Genomic DNA, 22547 nt, shown 5'->3' with positions numbered 1-22547 from the left:
GCATGTCTTCTTCTTTTTCTTTTTTCTTTTTAAATCTATCTCGAAGTGGGTGAAATGAGTGCATTGAATATTCCCATTGTTCTTATGTTCAGTCAGAATATTTTCCTTGAGTGCAATGCATTAACATGAAAGCTATATGTTGCCGTGGCAAAGAATGTAGAGAGAGAGAGAGAGAGAGAGAGAGAGAGAGAGAGAGAGAGAGAGAGAGAGAGAGAGAGAGAGAGAGAGAGAGAGAGAGAGAGAGAGAGAGAGAGAGAGAGAGAGAGAGGAGTGTAGACTGAAAGACTGTATAATTCAATTTAGGGGCTTCTTCTAAAATCACAGCCATATTAGAATTTGTTCATTCCAAAGTTTCCCACTGACATTTCCACAACCCCTCCTTGAGGAGCAGTGGACTTTTCCATTAGACATGATTTAGCTGATGATGACCACCACTTTTATTTTACTTTTGTTTGTTTTTTTGCTCTTTGTTTCATATTTCCTTTATCTTTCACCAGCAGCTTGTTTTTTTCAATTGAACTTCAATTTCTCTCTAAAATTGCAAGATCTTGCCAAATCAACAAACACAGTCAAATGTTTTGTAACTGTTAGCGTTTTAAGCTCACGAATTTAGCAAAACAACAGGAACACTTGTGCAATCCATTGCATTCATGTAATTATTGTTTCGGCTATGGTGTTATTGTGCAGGGCTGTATTAGCAACTCAGCAGAAGAAATATAACTGACTTCACTCAGTTCTTCTCTGATACACTCTCAAGAAAAACACCACATTCTTGACACAATCAATACTTCTCTCACTGTCGTATATTTTGCAGGCTACTGCACTGGTTTGCATGATATTGTTTATGGATTCTTGGCATTTGATCCCAATCCACTGTGCAAAGTTTCCACAGACTTTTTAAAAAGCCGGTTTTGTCTTTGGAGAACATTTTTAATAATATAATACATTTGTTTTTCTGCATGTAGCCCAAAAGTACACAATAGACATTGCTTAAAAGGGTTGTCTGAATAATTCTTTGGGCTCCTCCTTCAGATCACATCTTAGCTATTTAGCAAAGACAGTGATACGCTTTCTGTATACCTCCCTTGTTCATGTATTTGGCTCACACATAATGTCTTTTCTGGATGCACTCCCTGTGAGCACACAATGGAAACACCACAAGTGGTTAAAGTGACCCGTGTGTGACCAAAAGTAAAAACTAAGGCTGTGTTAATTAAACTAGCCATTGTGAAACCAAAGCCACAGAATTCACTTTCTCGGTTGAAGATATGAAGAATTTTGGGATCATGATAACAACCTTTCTCTTCTGCTCTTGCTCCAAACAAAAGCTGCTCTCCGTCAGCAGGTACTTTCTCTCTCTGGAATGTTTTTCAACCCTTCAAGTGCTCTTTCACGAAGGCGAGCGAGGTATTGAGAGGGCTTGAGGATTGTGGCGGAGTAAAGATCGGTTAAATTAGTCCACCTCCCGCCCAGACGCTTCTTTTATTCTATGGGTCAGCACCTCCCTCCCTGTTTGCCCACATGAATTGGTCTCGCTCTGCTTTCTGTCTCTATCCTCTCTCCTACACAAGCGTCCATCTGGACTGTGAGAAAGAGGAGGGGACAGGAATTTCATCAATAATATCACAAGTTGGCCTACAGAACTGCATTTTTCATTTTAATTTTACAGTGCTCAGGTGCCATATGCTTAGATATTTAAGACTAAAATAAAAGGCCCCAGTTACAGTCCAAGTGTACTGTTGAGCTATTTACAAACCAAAAGTGACATCTGCTGGTTGAATGAATGAACTCTTTAACTGCACGTTCAGACTTCACGTCATGCTTTTAAGATTTCATGAAACGTACCTGGTGTCCATGTTTTGTCCGAGATGAAACATGTGAGCTATCGTTATCCAAATATGATATATTTTATTCTCATAATACATTCTGTGAATAAGTATGTAAATCCGTTTTGGTCAACTTGTGTCATATTCCTAATTATATATAGAAAAGCAGATATAGATAACAATGATCCACTAAAATAAGAAAGTGTGTCCTTTTGTGTTTAATGACAACAACATACTTTCCAATGTTTTTGAATTTCCTTCATGAATGGTGAACACATGATTAAATTATTCATTTACCCGTCTGCTTTTCATGAGTTTTCAGCATTTTTTTAGAATATTCAATGAACGATTGATGCAAATTATGTATTTGATTTATAGATTTTTGAGCTTTTTACGACAGAGTTTTGCATGTAAGACGACAATGACACAACTTTAAAGGAAGTTATGACACACACATTTTGTTATATTTTTTCACAGTTCTATCACTGATACGAAAAAACAATCATACTGTACATGGATTATTCACTTCATGTTGAATATTTTCATGATATCTATATATTGTGTCTTTATGCATATTATCAGCAAAAGGGTGTATGAAAAAAAAGATTGTGTGGTTTGAAACAGTCAATTCTTTAGGAAATCATAAACGTTTGTTTCATTTAATGATTTTATCACATTTTTAAAAGAGCTATTTACGAAATATATTTACTAAATAATAAATGTATTTAGATATAAGCATAACATGTACAAGTAAGTCGTGGAGGAGGATTATGAATCTTATTTAACACAACAATGTGTCATCATGTATTACAGTGATCAAATCTCTGGCAGCTTCTTAGTGTGTACACATGTGATTGATGTGTTTTATTAATACAACTTTCAATAGTGGTGAAAACTAAAATTTGACTTGTATGCAACACGTAATGGCTCTTGATGTGAGGAAGTGATTGAAAAGCGTCTGCACTTCTTTTTCTTTGTATCAGAATCAGAATCAGAACCGTTTATTGAAGGTACGTTGCACTTACAAGGAATTTGACATGGCGGGTGGTGCATACCATTAAACAATCAACAACAATCAACACAGTGCAACAAATAGAACCGTATTCAAATTTATAATAAAATATAAAATATAGTGTACAAACAAACAGATAACAGTAATATAAACAAGTAATATTATGAGTGTGAATCAGTACATTTCCAGTTCAACATAAGGTTCGCAGACATGATTTTAGACTTTACAGCTCTTCGAGAAAATAATTGCAATTTATATGTACATGAAGTTGTTACATCAGTTTAGAGAGAAGGATTTAAACCACACTAATCTGAATAAGACCAGATACAATTCATCATAGACTTTTTCATACACTAAAGTTCATCACACAAAAGAAAAACTAGCTTACTACAAATATAATTAGCCATTTCTACTCGACACGAATGTGCAAGGAAATAAAAATATCATAACACAATTACTGTAATATAAATCAAGAGTTAGGAAATGTCTTGACAGTGGTTCTGAGGCCAAAAGCGAAATAGTATAGGAAGACAGGTCTGAATGCGTGATCTCTGAGGCCATATATGAGCGGGCTCAAACACTTAGGCAAAATGATAAGACATAAAAAGAGAACGTACCGAATGTGAACGGCGATAGCTGGATTTATCTTCAACAGGGTGACGGAGTTCATCACATCAGAGAGAGTGGAGGTGAGACTCAGGCATAACTGAATCAGATGTATAAGCATTGTCTTTTGGGGCTTACTGGAGTTACGGTCACTAGATGAGGCTGACTTCACAGTAATCATGACAGCAATGTATGTGTAGATGGAAACCGTGCTCACTAATACAAAACATGCGATGGTGATGCTCTCGTTTACCGTGGAATAAATTTGTAGCTTGAAGGCGTGTTTGTGGCAGATCCTTAGCACAGTGAAGCCTGTACCCTCCAGACTAATATACAGCAAGAGCTGCGTGAAAAAGTCCAAAGAGGCAACTGTCCACATAAGAGCAATGGCCACTCCTGTCATCCTGGTGGTGACAATATTAGCATGCCTCAGTGGAAAACAAATGGCAACATACCTCTCCAAAGACATCACAGCGAGGTTGAGGGGTGATAGTTTAACAGTGATGCGTCCGAGCAATGTGATAAGAATACAAACAAAGATCATCATTCTGACCATGGTCACGGCAAGGATGTACAGCACGATTGACACAAGAAGCTGCAGAGACTCAGCGAGGAGCAAATGACCAAACAGAATGTAGCGCGGAGACTCCAGGAGGAGAGGCTTGCTCAGCAAGGCAAACAGCATGACGGCGTTTACGTACAGAAAGAAAAGACATGGCAGGACAGACAGCAGAACTTTGACTGGCTTCTGAAACAGCATGTCCTGGGTAACCTCTGTTGTGTTATTCATGACCGCTGCTTCATGCAGCGTCTGTAAAGGCAGAACAATACATAGACATAATCACATCTCACTGATCCTTAATCAACGATATATGAACAGTCCTGCATCTTTAAAGCCTGTTTAGGATGATTTTGTCAAATAATATCTTCAACAAGCATGTCGGCCTGAAAAAAAGCCACAATTTCAGTCAATACAAATAAAGACAGCCTCGCAATGAATACAAATATTTCAGAAATACATATAACCCTATGAAGTTGACAAACAGATTGAGACACATTACTCACATATTCCTGATTTGGACTTCATTTGACAATGAAGGTTTGTGGAAGAAATCTGAAGCTTGAACCACCCTCCACTACATCATGTCCTTTTTGTACAAGTAATCTATGTCATGACATCATCACCTGTGGCAGTTTAACCAATCAAAGCTCTGCATTTTCTTTTTTTTGAAGGAGAGTTTGAAAAGTTGTGAAAAAGTGCACAGAAATTCAACCAGGGGTTTCTAAATGGACATTTGTGACTGCTTGAAATTGCATGACAAGCAATAAAGTACCTTTCATACCGACGCGTTACCTTCAGCAGCCTGGTGAAGGTTGACCTGGCAATATCAACCTGCAAAAATAATTGTAAACTGACTATATGATGAAAATGTGTTGACAAGATGTAAAATTCAGTTGGCCTGTAGGTAGTGCCATAAGACCGAAACCAAAATGTGGTGTTAATTGGCTCAGCTCTACATCATCTAGCTTTCAATTGCATTGATCAGTCTAAACTGTATACTTTGTCAACCTCAACTGGACTTTAAGTGTTTGCATAAACCACAGAAACTATAGAGTACATTTGAAACAGCCCGCGTGGTATTCTCACCTTTGTAAGTGGAATTTTCTCCAAGGTTCGTCGTTCACAAGACTTATGTGCTTTCAAAACATATGTCCGAGGAGATTACTTTCAATGTTTTTATGAATTACTTTAGTTGTCTACCCTTTTCTTATTGCCAACATGACATTGAAATACAGAAAACCTGAAATCACGTGTTTATGCTGTGCAAATATTTCTAGTGTGAAGATACAAACACAAGGATTGCATTTTCACAACATCCAGCATGCTTTATTGGCTTAAAGTCAAAGTATAACTGAAGCTGACAGGAGTTTTAGCAGGTCAGGGATATGTTGACACAATTACATTCCAGTATGTACAAAGTAATGTCAATCAAACTAAATACAAAAAGTAAATAAATTGAATAAAATCAAAAGAGGAAGTTATGACACACACATTTTGTTATATTTTTCCATAGTTCTATCACTGATACTAAAAAACAACAACAATCATACTGAACATGGATTATTCATTTCATGTAGTATTATGTTCATGTTGTATATATTGTGTCTTTATGCATATTAACAGCAAAAGGGTGTATGAAAAAAAAGATTGTGTGGTTTGAAACAGTCAATTCTTTCGGAAGTCATATTTGTTTCATAACATGATTTGATCATCATTTTTGGAAGCGCTATTGACTTAAATAAATGTATTTAGATATAAGCATAAAATGTGCAAGTAAGTCGTGGAGGAGGATTATGAATCTTATTTAACACAACAATGTGTCATCATGTATTACAGTGATCAAATCTCTGGCAGCTTCTTAGTGTGTACACATGTGATTGATGTGTTTTATTTCTACAACTTTCACTAGAAAGGGAGTATTGATGGTGAAATGGACTTGTATGCAACATGTACGGTAATGGGTCTTGGTGTGAGGAAGTGATTGAAAAGCTGCTGCACTTCTTTTTCTTTGTAATCAGTACATTTCCAGTTCAACATAAGATTCGTAGACATGATTTTAGACTTTACAGATCTTCGAGAAAATAATTGCTATTTGCAGTATAAAGTTGTTACATCAGTTTAGAGAGAATGATTTATACCACACTCATCTGAATAAGACCAGATACAATTCATCATAGACTTTTCCGCTAAAGTTAATCACACAAAAGAAAAACTAGCTTACTACAAATATAATTTGACATTTCTACTCGACACGAATGTGCAAGGAAACAAAAATATCATAACACAATTACTGTAATATAAATCAAGACTTAGGAAATGTCTTGACAGTGGTTCTGAGGCCAAAAGTGAAATAGTATAGGAAGACAGGTCTGAATGCGTGATCTCTGAGGCCATATATGAGCGGGCTCAAACACTTAGGGAAAATGATAAGACATAAAAAGAGAACGTACCGAAGGTGAATGGCGATAGAGGGTTTTATCTTCAACAGGGTGACGGAGTTCATCATTTCACAGAGAGTGGAGGTGAGACTCAGGCATAACTGAATCAGATGTATAAGCATTGTCTTTTGGGGCTTACTGGAGTTACGGTCACTAGATGAGGCTGACTTCACAGTAATCATGACAGCAATGTATGTGTAGATGGAAACCGTGCACACTAATACAAAACATGCGATGGTGATGCTCTCGTTTACCGTGGAATAAATTTGTAGCTTGAAGGCGTGTTTGTGGCAGATCCTTAGCACAGTGACGCCTGTACTCTCCAGACTAATATACAGCAAGAGCTGCGTGAAAAAGTCGAAAGAGGCAAATGTCCACATAAGAGCAATGGCCACTCCTGTCATCCTGGTGGTGACAATATTAGCATGCCTCAGTGGAAAACAAATGGCAACATACCTCTCCAAAGACATCACAGCGAGGTTGAGGGGTGATAGTTTAACAGTGATGCGTCCGAGCAATGTGATAAGAATACAAACAAAGATCATCATTCTGACCATGGTCACGGCAAGGATGTACAGCACGATTGACACAAGAAGCTGCAGAGACTCAGCGAGGAGCAAATGACCAAACAGAATGTAGCGCGGAGACTCCAGGAGGAGAGGCTTGCTCAGCAAGGCAAACAGCATGACGCCGTTTACGTACAGAAAGAAAAGACATGGCAGGACAGACAGCAGAACTTTGACTGGCTTCTGAAACAGCATGTCCTGGGTAACCTCTGTTGTGTTATTCATGACCGCTGCTTCATGCAGCGTCTGTAAAGGCAGAACAATACATAGACATAATCACATCTCACTGATCCTTAATCAACGATATATGAACAGTCCTGCATCTTTAAAGCCTGTTTAGGATGATTTTGTCAAATAATATCTTCAACAAGCATGTCGGCCTGAAAAAAAGCCACAATTTCAGTCAATACAAATATAGACAGCCTCGCAATGAATACAAATATTTCAGAAATACATATAACCCTATGAAGTTGACAAACAGATTGAGACACATTACTCACATATTCCTGATTTGGACTTCATTTGACAATGAAGGTTTGTGGAAGAAATCTGAAGATTGAACCACCCTCCACTACATCATGTCCTTTTTGTACAAGTAATCTATGTCATGACATCATCACCTGTGGCAGTTTAACCAATCAAAGCTCTGCATTTTCTTTTTTTTGAAGGAGAGTTTGAAAAGTTGTGAAAAAGTGCACAGAAATTCAACCAGGGGTTTCTAAATGGACATTTGTGACTGCTTGAAATTGCATGACAAGCAATAAAGTACCTTTCATACCGACGCTTTACCTTCAGCAGCCTGGTGAAGGTTGACCTGGCAATATCAACCTGCAAAAATAATTGTAAACTGACTATATGATGAAAATGTGTTGACAAGATGTAAAATTCAGTTGGCCTGTAGGTAGTGCCATAAGACCGAAACCAAAATGTGGTGTTAATTGGCTCAGCTCTACATCATCTAGCTTTGAATTGCATTGATCAGTCTAAACTGTATACTTTTCAACCTCAACTGGACTTTAAGTGTTTGCATAAACCACAGAAACTGTAGAGTCCATTTGAAACAGCCCGCGTGATATTCTTACCTTTGTAAGTGGAATTTTCTCTAAGGTTCGTCGTTCACAAGACTTATGTGCTTTCAAAACATATGTCCGAGGAGAATACTTTCAATGTTTTTATGAATTACTTTAGTTGTCTACCCTTTTCTTATTGCCAACATGACATTGAAATACAGAAAACCTGAAATCACGTGTTTATGCTGTGCAAATATTTCTAGTGTGAAGATACAAACACAAGGATTGCATTTTCACAACATCCAGCATGCTTTATTGGCTTAAAGTCAAAGTATAACTGAAGCTGATAGGAGTTTTAGCAGGTCAGGGATATGTTGACACAATTACATTCCAGTATGTACAAAGTAATGTCAATCAAACTAAATACAAAAAGTAAATAAATTGAATAAAATCAAAAGAGGAAGTTATGACACACACATTTTGTTCTATTTTTCCACAGTTCTATCACTGATACTAAAAAACAACAACAATCATACTGAACATGGATTATTCATTTCATGTAGTATTATGTTCATGTTGTATATATTGTGTCTTTATGCATATTAACAGCAAAAGGGTGTATGAAAAAAAAGATTGTGTGGTTTGAAACAGTCAATTCTTTCGGAAGTCATATTTGTTTCATAACATGATTTGATCATCATTTTTGGAAGCGCTATTTACTTAAATAAATGTATTTAGATATAAGCATAAAATGTGCAAGTAAGTCGTGGAGGAGGATTATGAATCTTATTTAACACAACAATGTGTCATCATGTATTACAGTGATCAAATCTCTGGCAGCTTCTTAGTGTGTACACATGTGATTGATGTGTTTTATTTCTACAACTTTCACTAGAAAGGGAGTATTGATGGTGAAATGGACTTGTATGCAACATGTACGGTAATGGCTCTTGGTGTGAGGAAGTGATTGAAAAGCTGCTGCACTTCTTTTTCTTTGTAATCAGTACATTTCCAGTTCAACATAAGATTCGTAGACATGATTTTAGACTTTACAGATCTTCGAGAAAAGAATTGCTATTTGCAGTATAAAGTTGTTACATCAGTTTAGAGAGAATGATTTATACCACACTCATCTGAATAAGACCAGATACAATTCATCATAGACTTTTCCGCTAAAGTTAATCACACAAAAGAAAAACTAGCTTACTACAAATATAATTTGACATTTCTACTCGACACGAATGTGCAAGGAAACAAAAATATCATAACACAATTACTGTAATATAAATCAAGACTTAGGAAATGTCTTGACAGTGGTTCTGAGGCCAAAAGTGAAATAGTATAGGAAGACAGGTCTGAATGCGTGATCTCTGAGGCCATATATGAGCGGGCTCAAACACTTAGGGAAAATGATAAGACATAAAAAGAGAACGTACCGAAGGTGAATGGCGATAGAGGGTTTTATCTTCAACAGGGTGACGGAGTTCATCATTTCACAGAGAGTGGAGGTGAGACTCAGGCATAACTGAATCAGATGTATAAGCATTGTCTTTTGGGGCTTACTGGAGTTACGGTCACTAGATGAGGCTGACTTCACAGTAATCATGACAGCAATGTATGTGTAGATGGAAACCGTGCACACTAATACAAAACATGCGATGGTGATGCTCTCGTTTACCGTGGAATAAATTTGTAGCTTGAAGGCGTGTTTGTGGCAGATCCTTAGCACAGTGAAGCCTGTACTCTCCAGACTAATATACAGCAAGAGCTGCGTGAAAAAGTCGAAAGAGGCAAATGTCCACATAAGAGCAATGGCCACTCCTGTCATCCTGGTGGTGACAATATTAGCATGCCTCAGTGGAAAACAAATGGCAACATACCTCTCCAAAGACATCACAGCGAGGTTGAGGGGTGATAGTTTAACAGTGATGCGTCCGAGCAATGTGATAAGAATACAAACAAAGATCATCATTCTGACCATGGTCACGGCAAGGATGTACAGCACGATTGACACAAGAAGCTGCAGAGACTCAGCGAGGAGCAAATGACCAAACAGAATGTAGCGCGGAGACTCCAGGAGGAGAGGCTTGCTCAGCAAGGCAAACAGCATGACGCCGTTTACGTACAGAAAGAAAAGACATGGCAGGACAGACAGCAGAACTTTGACTGGCTTCTGAAACAGCATGCCCTGGGTAACCTCTGTTGTGTTATTCATGACCGCTGCTTCATGCAGCGTCTGTAAAGGCAGAACAATACATAGACATAATCACATCTCACTGATCCTTAATCAACGATATATGAACAGTCCTGCATCTTTAAAGCCTGTTTAGGATGATTTTGTCAAATAATATCTTCAATAAGCATGTCGGCCTGAAAAAAAAGCCACAATTTCAGTCAATACAAATATAGACAGCCTCGCAATGAATACAAATATTTCAGAAATACATATAACCCTATGAAGTTGACAAACAGATTGAGACACATTACTCACATATTCCTGATTTGGACTTCATTTGACAATGAAGGTTTGTGGAAGAAATCTGAAGATTGAACCACCCTCCACTACATCATGTCCTTTTTGTACAAGTAATCTATGTCATGACATCATCACCTGTGTCAGTTTAACCAATCAAAGCTCTGCATTTTCTTTTTTTTGAAGGAGTTTGAAAAGTTGTGAAAAAGTGCACAGAAATTCAACCAGGGGTTTCTAAATGGACATTTGTGACTGCTTGAAATTGCATGACAAGCAATAAAGTACCTTTCATACCGACGCTTTACCTTCAGCAGCCTGGTGAAGGTTGACCTGGCAATATCAACCTGCAAAAATAATTGTAAACTGACTATATGATGAAAATGTGTTGACAAGATGTAAAATTCAGTTGGCCTGTAGTGCCATAAGACCGAAACCAAAATGTGGTGTTAATTGGCTCAGCTCTACATCATCTAGCTTTGAATTGCATTGATCAGTCTAAACTGTATACTTTGTCAACCTCAACTGGACTTTAAGTGTTTGCATAAACCACAGAAACTGTAGAGTCCATTTGAAACAGCCCGCGTGGTATTCTCACCTTTGTAAGTGGAATTTTCTCCAAGGTTCGTCATTCACAAGACTTATGTGCTTTGAAAACATATGTCCGAGGAGAATACTTTCAATGTTTTTATGAATTACTTTAGTTGTCTACCCTTTTCTTATTGCCAACATGACATTGAAATACAGAAAACGAAAGTTACGAATGTAACTACGGTTCTATGAATCCTGGATGACCGCCAGAGGCAGTGCTTCACACTGGATATCTTCCGTCGCGCGCATGCGCAGGTCGAATATTTATATCAACAAAGTCACGTGTGACCTCGGATGACCCCCGTCGTCTATAAGTTCCGGTGTCATCCTGAGCTCAGTCCTATGGAATCTTCTCGCGAGTTCACGGGATTCCGAGTGACCAAGAACTCTGGCGGTCATCCAGGATTCATAGAACCGTAGTTACATTCGTAACTTTCGTTCTATTTCATCCTTACTGACCGCCAGAGGCAGTGCTTCACACTGGATGACTTATACCAAAAGAGTCACGAGGAAGCACAGTAACTACCTCTTATAGCTCCGGCAGAGAAAATTGTCCAAAGAACCCTCCCCAGTGGGTGAGGGTTGGCAACGTTAACTCTGTAGTGTTTGGTGAATGTGCTCGGTGATGCCCATGAGGCCGCTGCACATATATTCCCCACAGGCACACCACTCAGGCTTGCCCTCGGTGTGCCTCAACTTTGCCAGCTGGATAGGCCGGTTTATATGTGAACGTATCCACACCCTTGGGAGAAACACTGCATTAGGCCAGAAAGTGACCCCCAAGCTATCTGAGTTCCACCTCAGACATGATTCTTCCACTGATAGGGCATGCAGCTCGTCCCCACATTAAGCTGAATTGACGGCAAGGAGAAAACAGTCTTGCCGATAGCCATCTCTGCTCCGCCTGTGCCAGGGGTTCAAAAGGAGACAAGCATAAGGTGTCCAGTACCAAGGGTAGGTCCCATGCAGGGGAGACCGGCCCTTATCCAGGAGGGACTGTAGAAACTCAGTACAGCAGGCACGGGGCGCTGTACTGGGACCTTGTTCTGAGCCGCACACCAGTCGGAGAACAGCTTCCACCTGTTTCTTGTACTGCAGGCAGGTAGACCGCGCACTGGCATTCAGAATAGTCAGTCAGACTGGTTCTATGCAGCCACTCAGCATCCGGTCGGGCCCTCCCGTGACCCATAGTTGAAGGCGGCAGGGATTGGAATGCCAAATCCGACCCTCTAGTTGCGACAGGAGATCCCTCCTGTCGGGGAAGAACTCTGACAAGCTTATAGCAAAATCAGAGGGAATGGTGGAAAGGCATAAAGAAGATCCTCTGGCCACGTGTGAGCCAGGGCATCTTGACGCAGAGGGCTGGTCCTCTCCGTCAGGGAGACCCAGTGGGGGCAGTGGGTCGACACGTCTGGATGCAGCCGCCACTCTCACGGTGGAGGCTTGTGACAGAACAGGAAAACCACAACCTGGTTCCGTTCTCCTGGTGGATGCATTGCCCACAGGCTGGTCAGGCGAGGGGCCTCCCAAGTCAGAAGGCCACAGTGATCCCCGTAGCAACTTCTGCAGATCTGGTGCCCCATCGATAGTTCATGGGAAATCACAGCAGAGGTGCTGTCCACCGGACAAGCACATGCTTTCCCTTCAAACATGGAAGGAAGTGTTCGAGCGCTAGCTCTAGAACCTGGACCTGCGGTCTTTCAGCAGACAACTGCCCCCAGGCTGTCCTGTTCTGTCACACTGCACCCCGCCTTGAGAGGCAGGTATCTGTTGTGACAATCTCCTGGTGGAATGGAACCGAGCCCCTGGGGCTCAGTTCCTGGGACACTGTTCGCCAGCTATGCACCCCCTCCATGGGGATAGTGAATAGGCACTGTTTTGATAATATTATTGCCCTGTATCTGTGCCACTTGGCATCCAAGTGAAGGCTGTTCAGCCATCCGCAAACCCAAGGGAACGACAGTTGAGGCAGCTGTCAGTTTACCCAATAGTCGGAGAAAAGGATGTAGGGCAACCGTCTGCCCCCTCGGAAGAGGGAGAGGTTGTGGGGGTTGTTGGCCACATGCTGGGGCGACAGACAGGCCCTCATAGGGCCACACTAATGAAGGTTATGCTCTGAGAAGGGCTCAGGTAGCCCCTCTCCATGTTCACCTTGAGGCCCCCGGGCCACGTGAGAGAAGGCGAGCAGTGTCCTGTGGCGCCTGAAGCCGGGATGGCGCCTAGGTCAGCCAGTCATCTAAGTACGGCAGTATGTTCACGCCCTGCGATTGCAGGGGGAAAGGACAGCAGTAACACACTGTGAACACCCATGGGGAGATGGGAGAGTCCGAATGGAAGCACCCAGGACTGAAAGTTGTGGTGATGCACCATGGGAACATGGGAATAGGCGTCGATAGACGTGAACCACTCTCCCTTGGAAATCCGCTGCTGGGAGAAAGAACCCCGACAGCCGGCCTGGAGACATCTCCTGGCACCCCTGCCGGGGGGACGGGGACGTAAGTAGGGTTGTATAGGTAGCGGTCCGGCTTCTCAGCAGGACGCCGAGGCCTGTTGCGGCTACTAGGGTAAGCTGGAGGCTGAGAAAACGGCCTTGTGGGGCCAAAGTGGGACCCCTAGGTCTGGGGGTGCAGGCATGTCCCTGCAAAGACCAGAGAACTGCTGCCTGGTCTGGCTAGCTCTAACAGTCCGCTGAAGCACCTGTATAGCAGCTGACTCGAACAGCTCACCAGGTTCCACTGGGACAGTACGGAGGGTCCTCCTACATGTCTCAGATAGGGGTGACTGCGCCAGCCAAACCTGGCGGCGAGTCTGAACCAGGGTGGACATCATACATCCACGTTCCGTCAATATGAGAGCAAACGCCTGCAATGAAGCATCACTGAGCAGAAGCGTCGAAGTAGCCCGCTGCAGAGAATCTGCGAGGGAAAGCATGAGGTGGGAGAGGGAGTTGTCGATACGGTGCACAGCGCTGCAGTGTCATAAGCTCTGGATAGCAGGTCATCTTTGACCCGACATTGGGTCGAGGGCACCTGGCATCGGGCCTCAGAGTCTCCTCAGGGGAAACTGATGGACGCCATAGTCGTCTAACTGGCTGGCATACGTGCAAGGCCAGATTTGACACCTCCTGCATGGTCTGATGTAAGGCGGGAGAGAGCCCTGGTGTCTCCACCATGCACGCAACTCCCTCAGATATTCCTCGGAGGGAGGAACAGAAAAGGTGGTGAGGGCGGGAAGGCGCCTGAAGAAGGCACTCACAGGTGGATGTTCCAGCTGCTGTGTATGCCAGGCGTGCAAGCGCCATACAAATGACCAGGGTAGGTTGGGCTGGATTCAGCTGCCCTGACAGGGGGAGGTAGACCTCCCGCATCAGGTGTTCCACTTCAGCCAGCCTAGCAGACCTTACTGCTCAAGGCGTGATGCCGCAGGTCCTGCCTGGGTTCTCCGAGAGGCCCTGCCTCGGAAGCTCGAGGCTAGGGCAAGAGGTCAGGGCCGTCCTCCGGCTGAAGAGGAGCTATACAGGTCCTACAGCCGGGAGAGTTTAACATGGCCGCGATTCTGGTGGAACCCTTGTCCCACTAGTTGATGCGGAATTCCAAATCAGTCCGAGCAGGAGCGCTCTGCTGAATGTTGAGAGAACAGGCAGGGGGCAGTCAGTGGCGAGTGATCCTTCGGACACTCTTCCCTTGGCCAGCCGCTGCGGATATTGGTGACCCACCAGTTAGCCTAAGCGAGAGCACTCTGCTACTGTGGAAACAGGTCAGGCAAAGTCCTTATAGTGAGAGGGGCGAGGACACTCTCTAAGCTCACTCTCGTCACTAAGATAGTTGCTGCAGATATTTGTGTCCCACCAGTTAGCTTGAGCGAGAGCACTCTGCCACTGTGGAAACAGGTCAGGCAAAGTCGGACAAACGGACAAAAAAGACCACAGTCCTTACAGTGAGAGGGGAGCGAGGACACTCTCTTCACTTGGACAGTTGCTGTAACTCTTGGTGTGCTACCAGTTAGCCTGAGCGAGGGCACTCTGCTAACTGATATCCGCTACCGATATGTCCATAATGTTTACAACAATCAATGGACACAATCCGAGTATTAGCTTAGTCTAGTTAGCCGGAGTGAACTCGACAGCCGTAATGCGTAAAAACCATCAATGGGCACAACCTCAATGTTGATTTAGTATAACTAGCATTCACCGAGTTAGCCTGAGCGAGCACATTCTGCTAACTGTGATCGTTGTAATGCTACAAAGTTGATGGCCACAGCCCCAGTACCAGCTTTGTTTAGCTAGTTTCCCACTGAGTTAACCTGAGCGGGGACGCTCTGTTAACTGTGACAGCCGTAAGGATACAAAGCTGATGGCCACAGCCCCAGTATCAGCTTTGTTTAGCTAGTTTCCCACTGAGTTAACCTGAGCGGAGACGCTCTGTTAACTGTGACAGCCGTAAGGATACAAAGTTGATGGCCACAGCCCCAGTATCAGCTTTGTTTAGCTAGTTTCCCACTGAGTTAACCTTAGCGGGGACACTCTGTTAACTGTGACAGCCGTAAGGATACAAAGTTGATGGCCACAGCCCCAGTATCAGCTCTGTTTAGCTAGCTTCCCACTGAGTTAACCTGAGCGGGGATGCTCTGTTAACTGTGACGGCCGTAAGGTTTACAAAGTTGATGGACGCAGTCCCAGCTAGCATCTCACCAAGTTAGCCTGAGTGAAGACACTGCTAACTGCGAATTACGTCAGATGTAAAGATTAAATCTCAATGGACACAACGCCAATGCCGATCTAGTGTCTCACCAAGTTTGCCTGAACAGGAACACTCTGCTAACTGTGATATCCGTAATACTGTGAAGGGCGGGCCGACAGCGTAATTCTACGCTCTCGTTAGCGCGCCACTCGATTAACTAGAGCGGAAGCGCTCTGCCAACCGTGGAACAAACAACTGTTATAGAAAACAATGTTAATCGATCTTACCGATTGCTGTCATCACGACTTAGCTGGCCCTTATCAGACTGGTGACGACCGATGATAGGGGCGTCCACCAGTCCGGGGCTCGATTGTCCGAACGGCGAACACCGTTCCCTCCGAAGAGGGACAGCTCGTCGCAGCCTTTGGAGGGCGAGAGAACCGCAACTCCGACCGGTGGTCACAAGGCTACAGCGACGAGCTCTAATATGTCTTGATCGTAGACACATCCTTGCTTATGCTACCATGGTAGCTAACCTGCGTCGCGAGAAGATGAAAAAGGACTGAGCTCAGGATGACACCGGAACTTATAGACGACGGGGGTCATCCGAGGTCACACCTGACTTTGTTGATATAAATATTCGACCTGCGCATGCGCGCGACGGAAGATATCCAGTGTGAAGCACTGCCTCTGGCGGTCAGTAAGGATGAAATAGAACCTGAAATCACATGTTTATGCTGTGCAAATATTTCTAGTGTGAAGATACAAACACAAGGATTGCATTTTCACAACATCCAGCATGCTTTATTGGCGTTAAAGTCAAAGTATAACTGAAGCTGACAGGAGTTTTAGCAGGTCAGGGATTTACACAATTACATTCCAGTATGTACAAAGTAATGTCAATCAAACAAAATACAAAAAGTAAATAAATTGAATAAAATCAAAAGAGCAAGTTATGACACACACATTTTGCTATATTTTTCCATAGTTCTATCACTGATACTAAAAAACAACAACAATCATACTGAACATGGATTATTCATTTCATGTAGTATTATGTTCATATTGTATATATTGTGTCTTTATGCATTAACAGCAAAAGGGTGTATGAAAAAAAAGATTGTGTGGTTTGAAACAGTCAATTCTTTCGGAAGTCATGTTTGTTTCATAACATGATTTGATCATCATTTTTGGAAGAGCTATTTACTTAAATAAATGTATTTAGATATAAGCATAAAATGTGCAAGTAAGTCGTGGAGGAGGATTATGAATCTTATTTAACACAACAATGTGTCATCATGTATTACAGTGATCAGATCTCTGGCAGCTTCTTAGTGTGTACACATGTGATTGATGTGTTTTATTTCTACAACTTTCACTAGAAAGGGAGTATTGATGGTGAAATGGACTTGTATGCAACATGTACGGTAATGGGTCTTGGTGTGAGGAAGTGATTGAAAAGCTGCTGCACTTCTTTTTCTTTGTAATCATTACATTTCCAGTTCAACATAAGATTCGTAGACATGATTTTAAACTTTACAGATCTTCGAGAAAATAATTGCTATTTGCAGTATAAAGTTGTTACATCAGTTTAGAGAGAATGATTTATACCACACTCATCTGAATAAGACCAGATACAATTCATCATAGACTTTTTCCGCTAAAGTTAATCACACAAAAGAAAAACTAGCTTACTACAAATATAATTTGACATTTCTACTCGACACGAATGTGCAAGCAAACAAAAATATCATAACACAATTACTGTAATATAAATCAAGACTTAGGAAATGTCTTGACAGTGGTTCTGAGGCCAAAAGTGAAATAGTATAGGAAGACAGGTCTGAATGCGTGATCTCTGAGGCCATATATGAGCGGGCTCAAACACTTAGGGAAAATGATAAGACATAAAAAGAGAACGTACTGAATGTGAACGGCCATAGACGGATTTATCTTCCACGGGCTGACGGAGTTTATCATGTTAAAGAGAGTGGAGGTGAGACTCAGGCATAACTGAATCAGATGTATAAGCATTGTCTTTTGGGGCTTACTGGAGTTACGGTCACGAGATGAGGCTGACTTCACAGTAATCATGACAGCAATGTATGTGTAGATGGAAACCGTGCACACTAATACAAAACATGCGCTGGTGATGCTCTCGTTTACCGTGGAATAAATTTGTAGCTTGAAGGGGTGTTCGTGGCAGATCCTTAGCACAGTGAAGCCTGTACTCTCCAGACTAATATATAGCAAGAGCTGCGTGAAAAAGTCGAAAGAGGCAAATGTCCACATAAGAGCAATGGCCACTCCTGTCATCCTGGTGGTGACAATATTAGCATGCCTCAGTGGAAAACAAATGGCAACATACCTCTCCAAAGACATCACAGCGAGGTTGAGGGGTGATAGTTTAACAGTGATGCGTCCGAGCAATGTGATAAGAATACAAACAAAGATCATCATTCTGACCATGGTCACGGCAAGGATGTACAGCACGATTGACACAAGAAGCTGCAGAGACTCAGCGAGGAGCAAATGACCAAACAGAATGTAGCGCGGAGACTCCAGGAGGAGAGGCTTGCTCAGCAAGGCAAACAGCATGACGCCGTTTACGTACAGAAAGAAAAGACATGGCAGGACAGACAGCAGAACTTTGACTGGCTTCTGAAACAGCATGTCCTGGGTAACCTCTGTTGTGTTATTCATGACCGCTGCTTCATGCAGCGTCTGTAAAGGCAGAACAATACATAGACATAATCACATCTCACTGATCCTTAATCAACGATATATGAACAGTCCTGCATCTTTAAAGCCTGTTTAGGATGATTTTGTCAAATAATATCTTCAACAAGCATGTCGGCCTGAAAAAAAGCCACAATTTCAGTCAATACAAATAAAGACAGCCTCGCAATGAATACAAATATTTCAGAAATACATATACCCCTATGAAGTTGACAAACAGATTGAGACACATTACTCACATATTCCTGATTTGGACTTCATTTGACAATGAAGGTTTGTGGAAGAAATCTGAAGATTGAACCACCCTCCACTACATCATGTCCTTTTTGTACAAGTAATCTATGTCATGACATCATCACCTGTGTCAGTTTAACCAATCAAAGCTCTGCATTTTCTTTTTTTTGAAGGAGAGTTTGAAAAGTTGTGAAAAAGTGCACAGAAATTCAACCAGGGGTTTCTAAATGGACATTTGTGACTGCTTGAAATTGCATGACAAGCAATAAAGTACCTTTCATACCGACGCTTTACCTTCAGCAGCCTGGTGAAGGTTGACCTGGCAATATCGACCTGCAAAAATAATTGTAAACTGACTATATGATGAAAATGTGTTTCAGTAAACACTAACAGTTTCCGTTCTAACACTAGGGAATTAACAACCACTGGGAGTCGCGCTCATTAGAGAGAATGAGCGACGAGAAATCCCCCATTCCTGGAGCTGTAGCTCCAGAAGACACCGCATTACGAGATGCGGTGGCTGATGTCCTCGGACTCACAGCAAAGGAAAGAGAGTACTTTGCAAAATACACTGCTGTCCTATGCGACGAGCAATTAGAGCAGCTGATGGCTTATGTAAATAACCCAGCAGGTAACAGAGAGCGCCTTATTCAGAACGTAATCGGCGAAATACTGCTCATCTACCATCAGAAAATGCAGCTGCAAGCTGCCCGAACCCGGGCACAGAGCGACGAGCAGCAACGCGAGATCTGGACACTCCGAACACAGGTTCAGGAGTTGTCACGTGACTGTAGAGCCCTACAGTCAGAAAATAGTAGCCTGCGCAGTGACCTCAGAGAGGTCAACCTAGAACTCTCTAAAGCATTAGATAGTGATGACAAACTGAAAGCGCTTCAAGGTGCTCCAGCAGCCCCGGTAGGTACCGCTACCCCCTATCGAGCCTTTCAGCCCAGTCATTTCTTGGTCTCGGCTCCCTCATTCCCCGTGACCCGAACCACCTTGCATTTCTTGAAAGCGACATCCCCAACCAGGAGGAGAGAGGACCAACACCAGGTCCTAGTCGGCCCAGGTGGCTTCAAAACCACCTCAGGCGAACGCAATCCTCCACGCAGTTCACGCGCGCGACAAGAACTGACCCCATCCCCCTCAGGGAGGGAGGATGACCGTCGTTACCACCATCGCGAGTATGGAGACTCACACGACTCGGACGGCTCAGGCCCCATCAACCTTGGAGGCCTGCGTACTCGACAGATTGAGTCTCTGGCGAAAGACGTAGAGCGCTTCAATCCCGATAATCATGACTCGAGCATCGATGACTACCTAAGGGAGATCGATCGCTGCCTCCTCGACCTATCGCGCCCCTCATCGCGCGAAAAGCTAAAGATAGTGTGGAAAACCACAGCGCGAAGCGTCCACACTTTCATAGAAACGCTCCAGCCGAGCATCCGCGACCGCTATTCATCCCTTTGTCACGCCCTTAGGGAGGAGTACTCCCTGTACTCCAACCCAGCTTCTGCCACCCTCGGCGCCTTTGCCATTTCCCAGGAAAGGCTAGAGTCTCCGAGAGACTACTTCCGGCGCTTGAGATCTGCGTACTTCCAAGGATGTAATGCCCCAGGTCTAGAAGAAGACCATGCCTTCAAGTCGCTATTCTTGCACAATCTCCACGACAACGTGAGATACGATGTTACTATGCACTGCAGAACGAGTAACCTCACCATGCCAGAGATTAGGAAGTACGCGCAACTTGCATGGGAGACACGCGGACGGCCGACAAATCGGTACGAAGACACCGCCATAGTCTTAGGCATCCAACAGTCGAGCGACTCCGACCTAGTGTCGGAAGACGACGAGAGGCCTTGGCCTAGTGAGCCCTGGTCACCCCCGAGGAACAAACGACCCTGGCGGTCGAAAGACCAACGGAACCAGGGGGGTGAAAGACGCCCTCAAGGGCAACATCAGGTAACACTGACTCGCAGCCCACCTGACTAAGCCAAGTGACCTTTCCCCCTGCTGCCAAGTCGACGTGGTAGGGGGGGGAAGAGAACTCAGCACACTTCCGGAAACGACCACTCCCATTTCGCACCTCGTTCTTCAACCTTCTTGGGCGACCTTGTTCGCAAAGGCAATGCCCGTTATGTATATATCTATACATATTCTTCAGTCTTACTGGGGGGCCATAACACTCTTGCTCTACCCGACTCCGGGTCAGAAACAAGCCTCATGTGTTCCCCCACCTTTTCGCATACACCTCTAGGGTGCCACAACCTTCGAGCACCCTTTCGAGCACCCTAGCTCGTAAGATCTTTCGTCAACTAAGCCTTGTTCTCCTGCTCTGTCAGCATGAGCCACCTCCAGCTTGTTCAACGAAGCCACCGCCTTCTTTCAGCCGAGTCATCGCCCGGGCCTGTCAAGTCGCCAGTGCCGTAGGTAACTGAACTTGACCTGTGCGCCGGACCTGTCTCCATCTCTAATTAGGAGGGTGGGGGAGGGAGATATCACCAGCCCGCCATGACACACTCCAGAGTGAAACTGTTCGCGACGTTTCCCTGAGTGCTGACGGTAACGTGGGGATATCCGCCCTCGCCACGTGAACAGCGCGAGGGGGGTGGGCTCTCTGACAACAGAAACTTAGAGAGATGCACTTCACAGGAAGTACACTCTAATCTCGCCAGTGCCGAAACCAACCGGCAGAATGGCAGCTTACTATTGACTACTAACGTTTAACTGCATGCTTCAACTCACCCTGTAGACATGCACTAACCGCTAACACATCCAACTTCAACCAGAACAGTTGCATGACCTGAAAAACCATTGTGACTGTAAACTTATGCTCCACTCTCATAGAGAACCCTTTGCATGCTTTATAGACTCTACCAGAAGTAACCAAAGAAGACATAACCTCTGCCGTAGCAGTCAGATTTAACCCAGGACCTCATCCGAGAAGGCTCAGCTGTCAACAGCTGGAGCAGCGAAAGACCAGCCTAGCTAGTCACACTAGCCGTGCTAACGAAATCTGTAAATCTGCTACCACTACTGTTATGCAACCCTCACAGTTACCTCTGGCCTATAGTCTTGGCAACGCAACTCCAATATCGATAGATTCTAAAACTTAGACACAGGACTCCCTCTAAATCTACCGATTAGAAAGAGATAGACGCACATATCATGTACCAATAGATCCAGAAGCGACACACTAACTGGATTCCCTCCTATTCATAACACCACGTAGCCAACCTACGACTGCTCCACCGACGGACTCCAGTCCTGTCTAGGAGTTGAACCAGTAACCACTGTTTGCCCCTCACCTGCTACTTGTCTTTCTATTCTTTCCTTCTCTCTCTTTTGTGTTTTGTTTTATTTGGGTTGTTACTTTCTTTGACACTATGCCGCAATGCTAGATTATCACAACATCATAACAGCGATTGAATTATTTGGGAATAATGTTTTGCTCACCTATGATTTGAATTGTGTATGATAGTAGATGTAGGTAGAAGTAGTTAAAGTCATCTGCCCAGATGCCAATGAACTCTGAACCTGAACACCATGAACTTGACCACTATGAACCTTGAACTCTATGAACACTGAACACTGCCTGTTTTAACCACTGCTTTTGGTCTCAGGAACACTTGGACTGTCTCACCTCTTCAGGTTTCCCAACCACATGGATGCACGTGCCAGCCCTTGGTTTGCTCTAAAGACCGAAGCCAACACCTCGCTCTTCAGACCAAAGGGGGGATGTTGGGGTCTGACCATATGGCTTCAACATGTGCTGTGGACAAAGAGAATCAGGCCTTTCCTTTTTCAAGCAAAG

At 43.4% G+C, this 22547-nt stretch overlaps 4 protein-coding genes across 4 annotated transcripts; all 4 read right to left on the bottom strand.

The window, feature by feature from the left end:
* Window positions 1-3307: 3307 nt before the first annotated feature.
* On the bottom strand, window positions 3308-4261 carry LOC306788038 (odorant receptor 131-2-like; the record flags this gene model as incomplete). The annotated part of the gene is made up of 1 exon (XM_079283366.1): window positions 3308-4261. The coding sequence occupies exon 1, from the start codon at window positions 4232-4234 to the stop codon at window positions 3308-3310; it is 927 nt and encodes a 308-aa protein (XP_079139492.1). The 5' UTR covers window positions 4235-4261.
* Window positions 4262-6308: 2047 nt separating this feature from the next.
* On the bottom strand, window positions 6309-7205 carry LOC306788037 (odorant receptor 131-2-like; the record flags this gene model as incomplete). The annotated part of the gene is made up of 1 exon (XM_079283365.1): window positions 6309-7205. The coding sequence occupies one exon, from the start codon at window positions 7203-7205 to the stop codon at window positions 6309-6311; it is 897 nt and encodes a 298-aa protein (XP_079139491.1).
* Window positions 7206-9308: 2103 nt separating this feature from the next.
* Window positions 9309-10205, bottom strand: LOC306788036 (odorant receptor 131-2-like; the record flags this gene model as incomplete). Its single annotated transcript, XM_079283364.1, has 1 exon — window positions 9309-10205. The coding sequence occupies one exon, from the start codon at window positions 10203-10205 to the stop codon at window positions 9309-9311; it is 897 nt and encodes a 298-aa protein (XP_079139490.1).
* A 7331-nt stretch (window positions 10206-17536) lies between these two features.
* On the bottom strand, window positions 17537-18490 carry LOC306788035 (odorant receptor 131-2-like; the record flags this gene model as incomplete). Its single annotated transcript, XM_079283363.1, has 1 exon — window positions 17537-18490. The coding sequence occupies exon 1, from the start codon at window positions 18461-18463 to the stop codon at window positions 17537-17539; it is 927 nt and encodes a 308-aa protein (XP_079139489.1). The 5' UTR covers window positions 18464-18490.
* Window positions 18491-22547: the final 4057 nt, after the last annotated feature.

The sequence above is a fragment of the Melanostigma gelatinosum genome (genome assembly GCF_949748355.1).
Source record: "Melanostigma gelatinosum genome assembly, chromosome: 14".
Classification (NCBI taxonomy): domain Eukaryota; kingdom Metazoa; phylum Chordata; class Actinopteri; order Perciformes; family Zoarcidae; genus Melanostigma; species Melanostigma gelatinosum.
The sequence above is the reverse complement of the archived record's forward strand: the minus strand, read 5'-3'. Positions and strand labels throughout refer to the sequence as shown.